Genomic DNA, 17,962 nt, shown 5'->3' on the forward strand with positions numbered 1-17,962 from the left:
CTCTGAGATAGGAGTACCTCTCTTACTCTGGCTTCAATCAAATTAGGTGTTCCAAAACTAGTATGTATAAACTCAGTATCTTGTATAACTTCTTAGTGTTAAGACATAACTGAAAGTCTTTAAAACCAAAATTTTATTTTAAAATTGTCAATACATTTTTGTAATACTAATACTTAGACCTACTTAAGGCTTTCATTCATTGACTTACTCCCATTTAGTTTCTATTTGTCTTGTGAGAATGATGACATTCTCAGAAACACATTACCAAAATCTTAAATATTTAATAATCTTGTAGACATATAGTTCAAAACTTTTAATGTTTTGACTGACACCTGATGGAAAAAATGAAAATGTTTTTAATAGCCTTTCACACCGTATGCATAACATCTGCATGGAAACTAAATTTTTTTAATTTCTTAAAACTTCATTTTTTCCTGCTTATTTCCTACCTGAGGTCATAACACTGATAATCACACTTAGCTGATGTGTAAAGAAGTATCCCTCTAGCTAAACAGCAGGACTGTTGAGCTCCTAAGACCTTTTCATGCAAAAACCCTTAGTAAATACAGGGGAAAAAAAATACAAAGATGTAAACACAACAGTTTACAAGTCAAATAATTTCCAAAATTTTCCAAAAGGTGTCACAAACCTGACTTATACAGCACGCTCATACTTTCTAACTGCATATTATAATTCCAAATTATTACATAACAGTTCTATTTTAAATAGACATTAACTGTCTCCCTCAATTAATGCCAGTACAACATGTTAAACACACTTTTTGAAGACACAACCCTCAGTCCCCCACACACAAAAAGACTTTCTCATATGTATCTGACTGGAGTAGGAGTCTCCTTATTCAGCAGGAATTTAAGGAACTTTACGTAAAGAACGTCTAGTCCATGACATCGATCTGCTTTACTGTACTTGATACACATTCTTTCATACATCAGCTTTAACTAGAGGTAATCACTATTTTTTAAAAAGTTCATTTTTTATCTGTAACTACAATGAACTTTATAACAAGAAAAATTAGGAAAGATATATACAAATATATATTTTAGTATGCAGGATTAACCAATTTGTATAAATGAGTCAGTTACCATGAATTACTTCTGAATTTTGGTCCTTCCTGAATAGCTCTTATGATATAGACGCTGAATTGTAACTATTTGTATTATGCAATTTTCAAACACTTTTGAGTTCCTAAGTCTTCAAGTTTTTAGTTGAATAATAACTTACTCTCAAAACTCAGAAAAACATATCCAATAGCAAAGTCACATATGAGCCGAAAACAAAATAAATAGGTTTTTTTTTTTTTTTTAGCAGAAAGAAAGAGGTGCCATAAAAGAAGGGATACATTAAAAAGGAGAGAAAAACTAAAAGAAGCGGCAGGAAAAGGAGTCCAGCATATAAAGATCACACATTAAAATTTACATGTCATTTTACTCAATTGTCAAAACCTGAAAAATTTTTCCAACGCACATTTCTTCACATTTTTGGAAAAAAATGTATAATTTTAAAATTATGTATAAATAAATCATACATTATATGTAATAAAATGAAAATTAAATGTATATATAAAAATATATACATTAAAAATGATTAAATGTTTAAAACTGGCTATTAAGACAATTCAGAAAGTAGGTTTAAAAAAGAAAACAAGTAGCGAAAAGAATTAAGAAAAATTGTTTCTCATGAGGGCTTAAGATTATAATGCATACAAGAGAAGCAATACCCAATAGTCAGCTAATGAAATTACTTTTAAAGATCTTATTTGAAAGTATTCTTAACTAGCAAAAGATAACAGTCAATATCATTTTAACCAAATAATGAGAAGAGATGTATCATGATTTCACTTTTAAGTCTACCTACATAGCCTTTTGGAATATCTGTGTCCTCATTGCTTCCAGGGTCATTTTCTAAGTGCTGCTTGATTTTTTCTTCTAATCCAACAGCATCTGCTCCTTGATACTGATCAATTCTCACTTTGTTTCGAAAAAACAGAAATGTAGGTGTTGCTGATATATTGTTGGTGGCAGCTGTTCCCTAGAATTGGCAAGTTAGATACTGTTAATGATTAAAATTTACCTTAAACCACGCTGAATATTCATTCTACATCTCTATAGAAGTTAAATATCCAAGGATGAACAAAACCACATAAAATAATTTATTCCCAATTGTTATTTAAGAAAAAACAGACCTACTACTGAGGGCACAACTACATTACCTTCAAATTCCCAATGAAGAATAACATGCATTTTTATCAATTTTAGTGTTAAACACTTAACCCCCTAGTAGAACAATTAGCTTCCAATACAGAAATTATGTTTTATACCACCAGGCAGAGTTTTCACAAGTACATGCTGTTTCTTAAATGGAAAAGCCCAAAAGGGTATTGACATGTCAATGCTACTAGAAAAAAATACAGATCTGAACAACAGTAGCCCATCTCTCCATGAAAATGAAGTAACTTTACTCAACTCTACTCATAGAAATGGCTTCTGACCTCCCATCAAATACACTGCAACAACTACCTTTTACAATTCTGTTCCAACTCCACTATATTATAAAACTAAGTACTGAGCGGAAATGAGCTAATTAACCACTGACTCATGACTTAAACTTTTCATAAGTGTAAAGAAAATAGTAAAGCAAATATGTCACCTTGCATATTCAAATACTATGAAGAGATATCACTACATTGTTTAAAGAAAAAAAAAGCATAAAATTTACATAGAGATGCCGTCTCTAAACCTCAAAAAATTTTTTAAAAAAAGACAACATGATTGACATTTTAGAACAGTATTGTCCAAAAAATATATAAGACATAAATGTGGGCCACACATGATTTTAAATTGCCAGTATCCCAGCATTTTAAGCAGCCAACATAAAAAATACAGAGAAACAAATGAAATCAATTTTAATAATATATTTTAGTAAATCTAATAATTGCATTGTCAACACACCGTAAAAAAAAGTGACATATTTTACATTTTTTTCATACTAAGCCTTCAAAATCCTATGTGTATTTTACACTTATAGCACTTCTCAATTTCGATTTGCCACATTTCAAGTGTGTAGTAACCACATGCTGCTAGTGGCTATCATACTGGAAATAAAACTCCAGAACAGAGCTCCAGAGACAGTGAATACAGAAATAAGGGCCAGTAATGGGAGTCCAGTAGTATGCAACAGAAGTACTAAGCAATATTACAGGATTTAAACCAAACCCAAACTACTTACTACAAACTATTGTAACATTTACAGACTCTTTTCACACTCAGAAATGTATCAAAGACAAAACCTCACCAAAAAGAGGATCCACACAGCTATTCCTTAGTAAGAACCAAAAACAACATTTTCAGTGTTGGAAGGAACCTTGAAAATTTTTTCCCATTAATTCCTCCCTACTTCCACATATGCAAACATAGAACTGTCACAGAGCCATTCAGACTAAGTAATCAGGGCAATCTCCCAACAACACTGCTGCTCAATGGACGGTAATTAACACTTTCAGGTTTCTGCTGAGTATGCAGCTTTGAAGCTATGATTACAAACTAACCCGATCAATCCAATTCTAACTACAATCACGAATTCTCTGCCATGGCTTTCAAATCAAACAATGCCTCAGCAATAAAAGATACTATTCTCAATTTGCAAAAGATAAACAAAATTGTAAAAAAAAAAAAGGACTTCCAGGGGACTGATTTAGTTCAATAGCTCATTAGTTTTATGTCAGAAAGATATTAACAAACCCAGAAGCAATTAATACTGAACTACCCTTTTTAACTAAAGCAGCCACAATAACATTTATAATTCATGTCCATATAACATTTTCCCATCTTCAAAGAAGTACTATGTGCATAAAGAGAGAAACAAAGGATGATAATAATGTTGAATTTCAAACCAATGAAAAATTTTTTTTAAAGGACTCCTTTCTCTTACCTGACACTGATGTACATCAACTTCCAAGAAAACTGCCTGTGGATACTTATTACTCATAGAACTGAATGCCGGGGCAATCCTTAAACATGGTCCACACCTGTGAGAAAGGTAAAAAACATGCTTGATAAAAAAACAAAAACAAAAACAAAACAAAAAACCCACAAAAAACTGTATTAATTTATACTCTGAAGAATTTGTTAAAATATGAAATTAAACAAAATCTCATCATCTTAGCTTTGGTCTTTCTAGTCTCTTCCACGAGATTATTTAGATATACTTGCATCAATACCACACTGTCTTAATGACTACAGATTTATACTAAGTTTTAAAGTCTAATAATGTTAAGTCTTCTGTTTTCTCACTGAGAAAAATTAAAGATGGAAATAAATAAAAGGAGGAATATACTATGCTTATAAACTGGAAAACTCAACAGTGTCAACCTGTCAATTCTCCTAAATTTGACCCTTAGAATCAATGGAAAATCCCAGTAAGTTTTATTGCCCAAGTTAACAAGTTTAAATTCTAAAATTTATAGGGAAATACCAAAGATAACCCAAGCCATTCTGAGGTTCAAAGCTGAGAAAATTACATTATTGAATAATAAGAACAATCACAAAGCTTTGCAAATTAAGAGTGTACAGTATCAGTAAAAGAATAAACAAACTGACCAATGTAAAAGAATAGGTCCAGAAACAAACCAATCCTACACAGAGTACCTATTTATCAAACATTTGACAGAGCACTGCAGCGGGGAAAGGATGGTCTTTTCAATAAGCAGTGCTGTGTCAAGAGGATACTCACATGGGAAGATAAATGAATCTTGGCCCCAATACCTCACACCATATACAAAACCAATTCCAGATGGAATTGTTTTTGTCATAGTAATGGATGAGAGATCTAAATATGAAAGGTAAAACAATAACAGTTTTAAGAAAAAAATACAAAGGATATTTTCAAAACTCTGGAGTGACTTCTTAAAACACAAAAAACAGGGGTCCCTGGATGGCTCAGTGGGTTAAAGCCTCTGCCTTCAGTTTAGATCATGATCTCAGGGTCCTGGAATCAAGCCCTGCGTCAGCAGGGAGCCTGTTTCCTCCTCTCTCTCTGCCTGCCTCTTTGCCTACTTGCGATCTCTGTCAAATAAATAAGTGATATCTTTAAAAAAAAAAAAAGGAAAAAAGGGAATAATTAATATATTGTAATATACTTGATAAATGGGAAGATATCAAGACCTTGTGTTCATCGAGATACCATTTAGAGAGTGAAAAGACCCCATAGAGTGGTTAAAAAAAAAAAATCTGTGAAACATATTGAAAGGCTTATACTGCTAATATGTAAAGAATTCATACAAATCAGTAAGAACAAGACTGACACCCAAAAGGAAACTGGGTAAACTCTTAAACCAGTACATGACAAATGAGGTTATCCTAACAATCAATAAATATGAAAAGATATCTGACTTCATCTGTCACTAGGGAAGCTTGGGAAATGCAAATTAAAACCTCCACCGATACAGCTAAAACAAAAAAAAAGTATAATAGAGCATTACCAAGAATATGGAGCAACTGAACTGTTTCATGACTATGCATACTTTAGGGGCATAACCACTTTAGGGGTAAAGAAAAGAAACTGTCAGTATCTGCTAAACAAAGACCTATGCCTACCTCATATGCATGTCTAAAGTATAGAAACAACAGAAACATCTACATATGTTTGCCTTAGGGCATTTGAAAAAAATAATGATAGTAGTAATATTTCTAATAACCAAAAGTGGAGACTACTTAAATTTCTATCAACACAGAATGAGGAAATTCATTGCAGCTACTCATACTGTGGAATACTATAATGTCATGCAAAACCACAGATTAATTCACAAATAATACTGAGAAAAGTGGTGCATCATATGATTCCATTTATACACAGTTCAAATACAGACAAAACAAATCAATGGTACTATAAATAAGGACAAAGGTTATCTTTCTGAGAGTTAAAGACAGGACAGGGTCATGGGAGATATCAAAAGGCTAGTTATGCTCTGTCTGTCCAGAAGCTGATTACATGGGCATGTGTGTTCAGTTTACAAAAATTAACTAAGCCATACATTTATAATTGTGCATTATGTTGTATCTCAATAAAAATTTAGACAAAAATCTTTGCAACAGCAGACAGGAGCACAAGGAAAAGCAAATTCTGAATCACAAAATGTTCAAACTCACTAATGTTCATCCCCAAGCTGTGATTATCTCTCCAGTCTTCAAATTTTTTTTTTTAAGATTTTATTTATTTATTTGACAGACAGATCAGAAATAGGCAGAGAAGCAGGCAGAGTGAGAGAGAAGGAAACAGGCTCCCTGCTGAGCAGAGAGCCTGATGTGGGGCTAGATCCCAGGACCCTGGGATCATGACCCGAGCTGAAGGCAGAGGCTTCAACCCACGGAGCCACCCAGGCGCCCTCCAGTCTTCAAATTTTAATCAGTATATTCATCCCATGCCATCCTTAAACCTCATACCAAAAAAGCTAACAAAATAAGCAATTAAGTTCTTTAATATTAAGCTTGGTACTTCTGAAAGTAGATTTTTGGATCTTCTCCTCAAATAAGTCCGGAGACCCAAATTATAAAGAAAAAAATATTTACAGTCACTAAACCTATGTTTGTTAAAATACTTTTCCTTATCACTAAGTCTTAAACATTACAGATGGGAGTACCAACTGTTAGATCCTTTCTTAAGGGCCATTAATCATGATTTGTCCATTTTAAATGAACACAACCCAAGATTCAACAATCTCATTTCTATACATCCATACTACCTTAAGGTTAACTCATTTTTGCAATATGTATAACAAAGTTCAATGCAATGTTTACAATGATAAAAAAATTAGAAACAATCTAAATGGCAATCAAGAGAAAAATAGTTTAATATGGTATGACACATACATACCAGGGGATAAGGATAATCTGTAAATCGGCACTGTTTACAAAGATGTGTATATATATACACATTAGGTGTGTCGCACAATAATCAGTTAATTACTTCTGCAAGGTAAGACTGGAAAAGGAAGAGAGTTTAGGGGAGACTTTAAATTATTCATAATTCTGTATCTTTTTTTTTTTTTAGGATGAACAGGTACCTTTATTTTAAAATATTAAATAACTCAAGACTAGAGAATTAAACACTAACTGCATTTAAACGGGTGTCCCAAATGAAACAGAGCTATCTATGCTACACTACAATACACTCATTCCTGGAAAAAAAAATCTCCATTACGCAAAAGCATGCATTCAAAATAAGACTTATGGGAAAATTGGACTGAGGCAAACCATTTAAATCGATATAACTTTGTAAAAATATCCCTAAGAAAAAGGAGTAAAGTACTCAGGAAACACTTTGACAGTTGGGCAGGTGGCTCAAACCTAGAGGCTACCTCAGGGAATATTTTAAATGAGTAACAACGGATGTGTGCATTTCAGGTGCTATGACAATGCAGGTGGAAGCAGAGCTCCAGGCCATGGGGCTGTGGGAGGAAGTGCAACACTGACAATGAAGTCCTCTTGGGAACAAGTGTTGGGTACAAGTGCTTCTGTTAAACTGTAATAACTCTCTTAAAATAAACGTGGAAGAGGGGTGCCTGGGTGGCTCAGCTGGTTAAAGCCTCTGCCTTTGGCTCAGATCATGATCCCAGGGTCCTAGGGTCAAGCCCCACATCAGCAGGGAGCCTGCTTCCTCCTCTCTCTCTGCCTGCCTCTCTGCCTACTTGTGATCTGTCAAATAAATAAATAAAATATTTTAAAAAATAAATAAATAAACGTGGAAGAGAGCTTGCCTGTATGGCTGAGGGTTCTTCTTCCTGCTAAAGGTTCTATTTCCATTTCTGTTCCTCACTGCCTAGGAAAAATAGAATACAAACCAACAGAACTTCCACACTATACTGACATCATGCTCACCAGGCATGTATGAGCTAACAAGTGTTAAGAAAAAAAGAAATTCTTGTATCTAAAATAAATGTCCTAAGACAACTGTTCCCTTTCAAACTTTAACCTTATCTAGATCCTCTGTTTAATTTCAGTTAGCCATCACAGGTTGTAACTGTAGTCAAAAATCAAAATAAGCCCTGGAACACAAAAGCAGAACGGCATACTTTCACACTATAATCACTCAAATGAAACTGGTTAGTTATTTTAAGATGTTTGCCTGCTTAACATTAGCTTTAAGAATAAACTTAAATTTCCATTATTAGCTAAGCTCCTGAACAAGTCACTTGATTACTCCACATAAAATAGAAGGAACTGGATTCTCTAGCACCTTTCTCATAGCTAAAATATTATGCCCCAGGGACACCTGGGTGGTATAGTCAGTTGAGTGTCTGACTCTTGTTTTTGGCTGAGGTCATAATCTCAGGGTTATCAGATTGAGCCCTAGGTCAGTCTCCATGCTCAGTGCAAAGTCTGCTTGGGACTCTCTCCCCCACCCTCTGCCCCTCCCCCACTCTTCAAATAAATAATATTTAAAATATTATGCCCCAAATACAACTGAATTTCATGATCATACTTTCTTCTCTTGTGCAATCCTTGACACTCAGCCCTCAAATAATACATCATCACAGAGCCTCTGAACTTGTAAATGTGACCAGAGATCATCTAGTCCAGAGGTTTAAAAAAGAAAGTGAAGAAAAAGTTCTTTTTCTACCTCTGAACCTCTCTTTGATAGAAAGGTTAGCTATTAAATCTAATATGTGAAATGCATATATAAGGACTCTGACTTATGCTTTCTGAGAAAAAGAACACAGCACACAACTCTCTAGCTTTCTGCAATACATAAAGAACAAAACCCACAAAACTAAAACATTAAAACTAATCTAACCTAACACAATTATTGGATAGGTAAGAACTGAAGACCAGGAAAGTTAAAGGACATGCCCAGGATCAGACGCTCTAGTCAATGGCAGGGCCACAACAGAACATTTAATTCCTAATCCAATTCAAGATCAGCTTTCTTTGAAAGCACCAAATTAGTTTCATAAGTAAGATTTTTGTTTACCGTCATAATATAAACACATTCTACTTCATGAACTTGCCACTCTTTATTTGCTAAAGCAGTCAGCGCCCTGCCTTGAGCAGTAACATATGTAAACACATTGCTGATAAATGGTAAGGAAAATGTACATGCTTTCTGAAGAGATATTTTAAAAGTCTATTTTTCTGTAGGCTGTAACTTTAAGGTAGGTAATGTCTACATTATTTTATTTCAATTAGGGCAGGCATAATCATAACTGGTCCAATTAATAACACAAAATGGCTAGCGTTCACTGAGCATTTACCATATGCTATACAATTTACAAAACCCTTAAATTCATTTAAGCCCTACAACTCATTCCAAAGTCAAGAACAATGAGGTACAGTACTAGAATTTGATCACAAAACCCAACTCCTGATAGCTATTCCCAAAACCTCATAACAGTGGCCTACACACTGCCTTTTGTTATTTCTAAATTAACTGTCAAGATTAAAACTATATGCTCTATTAAATAATTCGGACAGATTCTATTTTGTGAAGTTCAAATCCAGGCAAAACTAATCTGTGGTATTAGAATTCTAGTATGAGAAGAAAGCATAGCAGGGGAAGAGGGAGGCAAATTCTTGATCTACAGGTTGGTTAAAACTTCTCAAAGTATTCACAAACGATTTGTGTACATTTTTGCATGCATATTATAGTTCAATAAAAAAGTATACTTTTAAGAAAAATTCTCTATGTTCTCTGAGGCCTTGCCATGCACTAGCTATCTTAAAGCTACCCACCTCTCTCATTATCTTCCTGGTGCCTAGACTACTGAACTTGCTATCTCTGTAATTCAGTCTGCAGCAATAATGCAGCACATACTATTTTCACACACATATATATTATTTAAACCACCTACCATAACCATTAGAACCCAACATCCTAACATACACTAACATTCTTCCCAGATGGTAACAGTAACACCTAACCAAATACAAACTAGGACCTGTTTTAACAAAACTGAATATGGTAAAAATGATACATTCATAAATTCAGTATCAAAATCATTCATACTCAATATAATTTCTCCTACATGTAGGATATAAACAAACACACAAATGAAAAAAACAGAAACAGACTCATAATCTCAGAAAACAAACTAGTGGTGGTGAGGAGGGGATTGGTGAAGGGATCAAGAGATGCGAACTTCCAGTTTTAAAAAAGTCATGGGGCTGGAAAGTACAGCATATGGAATACGGTCAGTAATACTTAATAACTGTATATGGTAAAAGGTGGTAACTGTACTTCTTATACCCTGAAACTAATAAACTATTGTATGCCAAGTATATTTCAATTTTAAAAAATCATACTAGGGCGCCTGGGTGGCTCAGTGGGTTAAGCCGCTGCCTTCGGCTCAGGTCATGATCTCGGGGTCCTGGGATCGAGGCCCGCATCGGGCTCTCTGCTCAGCAGGGAGCCTGCTTCCCTCTCTCTCTCTCTGCCTGCCTCTCCATCTACTTGTGATTTCTCTCTGTCAAATAAATAAATAAAATCTTTAAAAAAAAAATAAATTAAAAAAAAAAAAAATCATACTAAGTTTTTTTAGCATTTGGGCTTACCCAACAGTGATAACAAAACTGGCTCAGCTTATAATCACTGAATGTATCTGAGTATATCTAAACAAGTAACAGTTTGGAAATAACGGTTACAAAAACATGTTACCACAGTATGTAATTCACATATATAATTTCATTCTCTAAACAATATTGTTATGTTACTATTCCTATTTTACAGTTAGGGAAAAGAATAGAGTGAAAGGAACTGTCCTAAATCATAGGATTAGTTTGCAAGCAGCTGAAACTAAATAATTCAAGGCAAAATATATTTAAAAATATCAGGCGCTGTGCAATATAGAGATGAACCTGCATTTCCTTTCTACTTAGGCTGGAAAGATCAAGAACAGCACTTTACAATCCAAACTGCATTCAGCATTGGGACCTTAAGTTATTTAATCTGGACTTACCATCATTTTTAAAATGGGGATCATTTCAAAGATTACTTTGAGGATTGAGTAAGTCAATATAAATGTTTAAATAGGTCTCTTACAAGAGTAGATAAAACACAAATGTTGGCTGTTTTAATTGTTAAGAAAAATATATATATATATATTGGAGAAGGAGGCCAAGACCATTCCTGGGGGAAAAGACAGTTTCTTCAACAAACAGTGCTGGGAAAACTGGGTATCAACATACAGAAGATTCGAGGTGGACCTTTACACCATATACAAAAATTAACTCAAAATGAGTAAAAGTTCTAAACTTGAAAACTAAAATTACAAAATAATTTAATGAAAACATAGGGGTTAAATCTTCATGACACTGGATTTGACAACGATTTCTGGGATATGACACTAAAAGCACAAGCAACAAAAGATCAACTGGACATCACCAAAATTTAAAGACTTGTACATCAAAGGACACTATCAAGAAAGTGAAAGGCAACCAATAGGAGAAAATATTTATAAATCATATATCAGGTAAGGAATATCCAAAATATATAAAGAACTCCTACAATTCAGTAATAAAAAACCAAAGTCATTCAAAATGAGTAAAGGACTTGAACAGATATTTCTCCACGGAAGATATTAAGCACAAGAAAATATGTCCAACATACTAGTCATTAAGGAAATGAAAACCAAAACCACCAGACCACTTCACACCCATTTAGGATGACCATTAAAATATAAAAAGTGTTGGCAGGTATGTGGAAAATCAGAACTCTCCTGCACTGCTGGGGTGGGAATGCAAAATGGTGCAACCACATTCCACTCCCAGGTATATACTGAAAATATACTGAAAAGAACTGAAAACAGTCACTCAAAGAAATCCTTGCATACCAATGCTGATGGCAGTATTACGGCAGCCAAAGGGTAGAAACAACCTAATGTCCATCAACAGATGAATAAGCAATATATGGTGTATACATACAGTGAAATATTATTTAAGTTGAAAAAGGAAATTCTGAAACATGCTGCAACGTGGATGAACCTTGAAAACATTATGCTAAGTGAAATAAATCAGAAACCAAATGACAAATATATTTAATTTCACTTACATGAGGTACCAAGAATAGGCAAATTCATAATGACAAAAAGAAGTTACCAGGAGTGGGAGTTTTCGCTTAATGGATACTTACTGGTTAACGCTTTTATCTGAGATCATGAATAAACTCTAAGAAATAGTGGTGATGTTGGTACAATATTGTGAATGTACTTTATACATTTAGAAATGGCTAACGTGGTAAATTTCATGTTACATATATTTCACTACAATTAAAAACCTGAGTGCTCACTCTGGTAGCAGTTTTATTTTATTAATGAAATATTTTATTACTAAAATATTTTATTACTAAAACTGGAATGATACAGAGATTAGTACAGCCACTGTGCAAGGATAACATGCTAATTCGTGAAACATTCCATCTTGAAAACAAGACAAAACTCTGAAAATACTGGAGAGCCACAAAGATTTTTAAACAGAACAGTGACAACCTACATAACATTATATTAAAATTGATAGGTTAGATATAACATTGAAGTGGAGAAAAAGGAATAAGGCTTAAAGTTGGGTTGGAAAAGAAATAGCTGTTGGAGAAAACTATATTCTTGGCCTAAAATGGGACATTAACTTTGATCTAAAAGGTTTCCTACATGACCTACTGGATACAGTTGTTTGAGGGTCTAATACTGATGCCCAGTTACCTCAGTGGCCAAAATGTTAAAGAACTTTAAAGCAAATATAACCTTATCAGATTTATAAATGTTAGCTATAAATATACTTTTGAACTTGAAAGTTCTCTAAATTCATTTGCCAAAAAAAATAAATTTTCATTGCATCAAAATACCTTTTTAAAAGTAAATAACACAGTGCTTCACCAATCAATGCCTGTAATTGTTTATGAGTAAATGTTGCCTCACTGTTAATGGAAGTGTTGCCTTAACAGCAAAGTTTCCCCACTTCTCTCATTTCAATTAATAAATTTTTGATCACTGTTTGTCATCTGTTCTGCTATGGTAAAGGGAAAAAGAGAGTGTTTTATTGGGGGATGAAAGTCTACACACTCCTATATGCTAGAACTAGAAAAGTGAATTAAAAATGAGATTTACTGTTAAAATCATCTCTTCCCTTTTCCAATTTTGGCCTAGGTACCTAATAAATGTATGGGTATCCCTCCATATTAAAAATATAGACATTAATAGACATTACAAAACTGCTAAAGCTGGGAAGACACATTTACAGAATTTGACATTACTTTCAGACATGTCCTCATGATGAAATTTTTATCTTCTTCAACTTAGTAAATATGAAAGTCCACATGTCAAATTGGTACTCTGCCACCCTAGAAAATCCAATGTACTGTCTGTTTTCAATTCTGTATAAGAGAGATTGGTGTAGGAATAAGTCCTTAATGGTGTAGGAATAAGTCCTTAATTGTTTTCATCTCTATCTGCATCCCCCCCATGCCTAAAACTATCTAATCCTAATGCTACTATTTAAACATTCAACATTTACTGAATCATATTCAATAGCCATGAATCATTTTTCACCCTGATTCAAAATACTGCCTAATATTTATAAAGTTACCTGGACAACTAAATGTGTTACTTAAATAGTGATACCTGTAGTAGATTTCTCCAGGTTTAATTGTAAGTAACTCGGGGGAGGGGGTCAAGATAAATCAAATGGAGATCTTTAATACAAACGTAGTGATCCAAAGGGGCGCATGCACCGAATATTTATAGCAGCAATGTCCACAACAGCCCAACTGTGGAAAGAACCTAGATGTCCATCAACAGTTGAATGGATAAAGAAGATGTGGTGTGTGTGTATATATATATACAATGGAATACTATGCAGCCATCAAAAGAAATAAAATCTTGCCATTTGCGATGATGTGGACGGAACTGGAGGATATTATGCTGAGTGAAATAAGTCAGAGAAAGACCATTATCATATGATCTCCCTGATAAGAGGAAGCTGAGAGGCAATGCTGGAGGGGTTTGAGGGGTAGGAAAAGAGTAAATGGAACAAAATGGGATCCGGAGGGAGACAAACCATGAGACACTCTTAATCTCACAAAACAAACTGAGGGTTGGGGGGCAGGGGGTTGGGTTATGGACACTGGGGAAGGTATGTGCTATGGTGAGTGCTGTGAGGTGTGTAAACCTGGCGATTCACAGACCCCTCAGGCTGATAATACACTAGATGTTAATTAAAAAGACAAAAAATTAAAAAAAAATTTTTTTTAATGGAGACCTTTAATCCTTCTAAGTTAGAAGGCACTGACATACACAAGCGAAGGTCAATAAATAAACACAGTCGCTGAAATCTTGGTTTCGAAGGGCTAGTTCCAACATGTCACTCTGACACAGGTACACTGCAGGCTCAAAATAGAAAATCCACGAGCTCTGCGACCAATATATTACGTTGAGATTTACCCAACCCAGTTAAGCATCTTTCAAGATCCCTGTCCTCTTAAGCCATCAAGTCAAAAATGAAGTCAATTTGGCCAAACCCAGATGTCTGGGTATCTAGATTTCCTATATACTCATTCTAATTTCCGTGATCAGAAGTAGCCGCACATAAGGGAGCCTAAGTTACCAAGTTACTAACCAAACGAGTAACAAAACCATTAAGAAAATTAAAAAGCACCCGGACTCAACATTAATTTAAAATGCATTAAATGAGCCTCGGGCCTAAACACTACGTGGATTAGTTGGATAGACCCAACTGAATCTTTTAAAGGTTTTACAGAAATGCAGGTGGTGAAGCAAGCCAAAGTGTTGGGTAAATTAAGATTTTAGGATTTCTAGGGACGCCTGAGTGGCTCAGTTGGTTAAGCAGCTGCCTTTGGCTCAGGTCATGATCCCAGCGTCCTGGGATCGAGTCCCACATCGGGCTCCTTGCTCGGCGGGGAGCCTGCTTCTCCCTCTGCCTCTGCCTGCCATTCTGTCTGCCTGTGCTTGCTCTCTCCCCTTCTCTCTCTCTGATAAATAAATAAAATCTTAAAAAAAAAAAAAAAGATTTTAGGATTTCTAAAATGCAAGTGACAGCTGGCTCCCCGAAACGAACGGGGCAGGCGAAAGCAGGGGCCGCTGTAAGGAAGACTACCACAGGCTAGAAGGGGGCCATCCCCAAGTCCAGAGCCCGTCCGAGGACGCAGAAGGGACGGGAGGCGATCTCCTGGGCTATGGAACGCGGAGGGCCAGGCCTCCGTGCCCTCCAGAGACTCCCCTGTGCACAAACCGGGACTCACACCCAAGAGCTGCGGCCTAACCCGGCAGCGCCTGGGGCTGCGGCCAGCGCCGGACATTCCCGAGCAGGAGACCGCAAGGGAGTCGGGACCCGGAACAAGTGAAGGGAAAGCAGGGACGGACACCCAGGGCCCACAGCGCTCGCGCCCGACCTCACCCTCGCATGGTGAACTTGACCACGGCGAGTCTGGAGCCCGCGCCGCTCAGCTCCGGCTGGAAATCTGGGTCGCTCCCGACCGGCTTCACTCCCACCATTCTTAGCCCGGCAGGGCGGCCGCGACGCCACCGGCTTCAAAACTGAAGGAGAAGACCCGGGAGAGGAAGGGGAGAGGCTCAGAGAGGCCGAGGCCTGAACGCAGGAGGTGACGACCGCGGCGCCTTCTCCGGGACTCTCAGTGCCGAGTCACGCCAGGGAGCGGAGCGGCCGAGGGGGTGGGGACGGGAGGGGGGAGGGGAGGGGAGAGGCGAGGAAAGGAAAGGCGTGCGGCACCCAGGAGCCACCGCGCGACCGGGACGCCGGCGCTTGCGCACGATGGCGTCATTTCCGCGTCGTCCGTTTTGGCTCCCACCGCCCAATCCTAAAACGCGACCCCTGGCTCCACCCACCGCTGCGGAACCCGACGCCGGCGGGAGCGGCGCAGGCGCGGGAGAGCAGCGGGTCGCGAGCTCAGACTTGGAGTGAGATGCAGAAGTTCCTGTGTTCCTCCGCGGTTCCAAGACCTGCGTCTTCTATGGAGTATCCTGGGGTGGGGGAGGGAAAGGGGGGGGGGGACTCGCTTTAACCCCCGAGGTTCGTGGCTAATGTTTTAACCCCTCTCCCTGGAAGGGCTAGAAGAAGTCCTTTCGTCTCATATTTGGGGCGGATCGCCACACTAGATAAAAAGAGACTTTAGATCTATTGATTTACGGATCTCATGATGCAAGGGTGCTCTCTGCGCTCGTCCTCAAGATAGCAGCACCTGTCTTTAAGTTGTGCCTGAAAAAAAAAAAAAATGAAAGCACCATCCTTCCCCTGGAAACACAGTCTTAGTGATAGAAACCAGCAATAGAATAACATGTTTGCAAAGGAAACGGTGGGGACAGATGAGATAGGAGGATGGGGCAGGGTAAACTTGCTAGAAATTGCAGCCCGTGAGCTGATTGTTGATAGAAGAGAGCCAGATGGTGAGAGGTGACAGGAGTATTAGAGGCAGAAGAACCAGCAGTACCGATTCGTGGTTTGAAATGGCTGCTGCTGCTAATGATGATGATAAGAATAGCTAACAAACTGTGCGCTAGACAAGATACGGGCTCTTTGTGTATATTAGTTCATTTAATCCTCACAACAACCCTGTGAAGTAGGTTCTCCTATTTCATGGATAGCTTCACTTTGACGTAGTAACAAGTCAAATCAGCATTCGAGTTGAGGTAGCCTAGTAAGGACCTATTTAGCAAGAGGCTTCCATCAAGGTTAAAACAATAACATTGTTTAACCCTTAAACTATCCCCTGCTCCCTTTCCCCTAGGGGACTTACTTAAAAATAAGTCGGGGAAACCAGCTCCTGGTAACAAAGCCCAGATACTGATACACCTGGGTCAGGCCAGGTGGAGCCATCAGATCAGTGTGGGGTTGCATACTGTCTCCCTAGCTACCAAGGAGTATGGGCCCCTGCCCTTTGGGAGCCTTTTGGGCGCTAATTCTAACCAAGGTGTGATAGGCTAGTTGAAATGGCTGCTAGAGTAAATTGTAACTCAATTGGTCACCTAGCATCACTGTGCAGCTTTCTCTGTGTGTTACAATCTCATTGGTCACCTGTGTGTTGCCAGGCCTGGTCGTATGGCCTTTCCCTTAAAAGCTAGCCTGTGAAATAGAGAAAGGTCGCCCTCTCTGTACGAGGCGTGGCCCTGGTGGGTCAGTTTGATTCTTGCTGCTTGGCGCAAAATAAACCTTTGCTTGACCTTCGCTTTATATCAGTCTCGTTTTTTTAATCATGGACCCATTATCGGGCCATAACAGTCTAACACTAGTGTGTTCTTTTAAATGTCAGACTATGACAAGTGATTTGCTTTTGGATTTAGCTGGGGTGATGAAGCTGAAGAGGAAGGTAGACGTCTGATCAGGACTAGCTAAGAAATTTGTATTTTAACGTGAATGCAAAGGCGTAATCACTGCAGGGCATTTTTTTTTTTAATTACAAAAAAAGTGTCTACTGAGGTAGCAGTGAGGAGGATGGAAGGCAGTGAGACAAGTTTAGGTTACTGTAGGAATCCAGGAAGTGAGTTATGGGAACAGTTGAAATGGAAATGAAGAGGACATGATATCCTTGAAAAACAATTAGCAGCTACAAATCACAGGATTTGGTGACCAATTGGACCAATGTAGAGCAATGACAGAGGAAGGAGTCTAGAATAGTGGGGATATAACAATCCTGGGGCTCTCTGTACTGAATTAAGATGCCAGTAGAACATCTAGGTAAGGAGGAGAGCAGACAGTAGGAAGGTTGAGTCTGGAACAAAAGAAAAAGGAGTAGGCTAAAGTTGCAGAAAGTAGGTAACTTACTCAGTTATGCAATTGTACAGCTGCTTAGCCCTCACCATTGCACCCAACATTATACTGAAACAGACTTTATATATTGCATAGACACTTTTAGCAAATGTTATTGAGGTGATGATTTGCTGAGTGTTTTTTCCTCTATATTGTACAAATCTTTTCTATAATTATAAATA

The 17,962-nt window shown here is 37.3% G+C and overlaps 1 protein-coding gene and 1 non-coding gene across 4 annotated transcripts in view; one reads left to right on the forward strand and one right to left on the reverse strand.

Annotated features, from left to right (window-relative positions):
- The window catches only part of TXNL1 (thioredoxin like 1), a 34,223-nt gene extending 18,466 nt beyond the window's left edge, over positions 1-15,757 (reverse strand). The window contains exons 1-3 of one of the 3 annotated variants that reach the window (XM_045065664.1): positions 15,414-15,757; positions 3,949-4,045; positions 1,876-2,049 (exon numbers count right to left, since the gene is read on the reverse strand). In XM_045065664.1, coding sequence (XP_044921599.1) covers positions 1,876-2,049; positions 3,949-4,045; positions 15,414-15,511 — 369 coding nt within the window. In that variant the 5' untranslated portion in view covers positions 15,512-15,757. The remainder of the gene's footprint in view (positions 1-1,875; positions 2,050-3,948; positions 4,046-15,413) is intronic. The other 2 variants (XM_045065665.1, XM_045065666.1) reach the window with 2 other exon arrangements.
- Positions 12,322-12,430, forward strand: LOC123387689. The gene has a single exon (XR_006602198.1). It is a non-coding gene; the product is annotated as a U6 spliceosomal RNA (small nuclear RNA).
- Positions 15,758-17,962: the final 2,205 nt, after the last annotated feature.

This window comes from Mustela putorius, unplaced genomic scaffold (genome assembly GCF_011764305.1).
Source record: "Mustela putorius furo isolate JIRA1106 unplaced genomic scaffold, ASM1176430v1.1 tig00003858_pilon_pilon_pilon, whole genome shotgun sequence".
Taxonomy (NCBI): domain Eukaryota; kingdom Metazoa; phylum Chordata; class Mammalia; order Carnivora; family Mustelidae; genus Mustela; species Mustela putorius.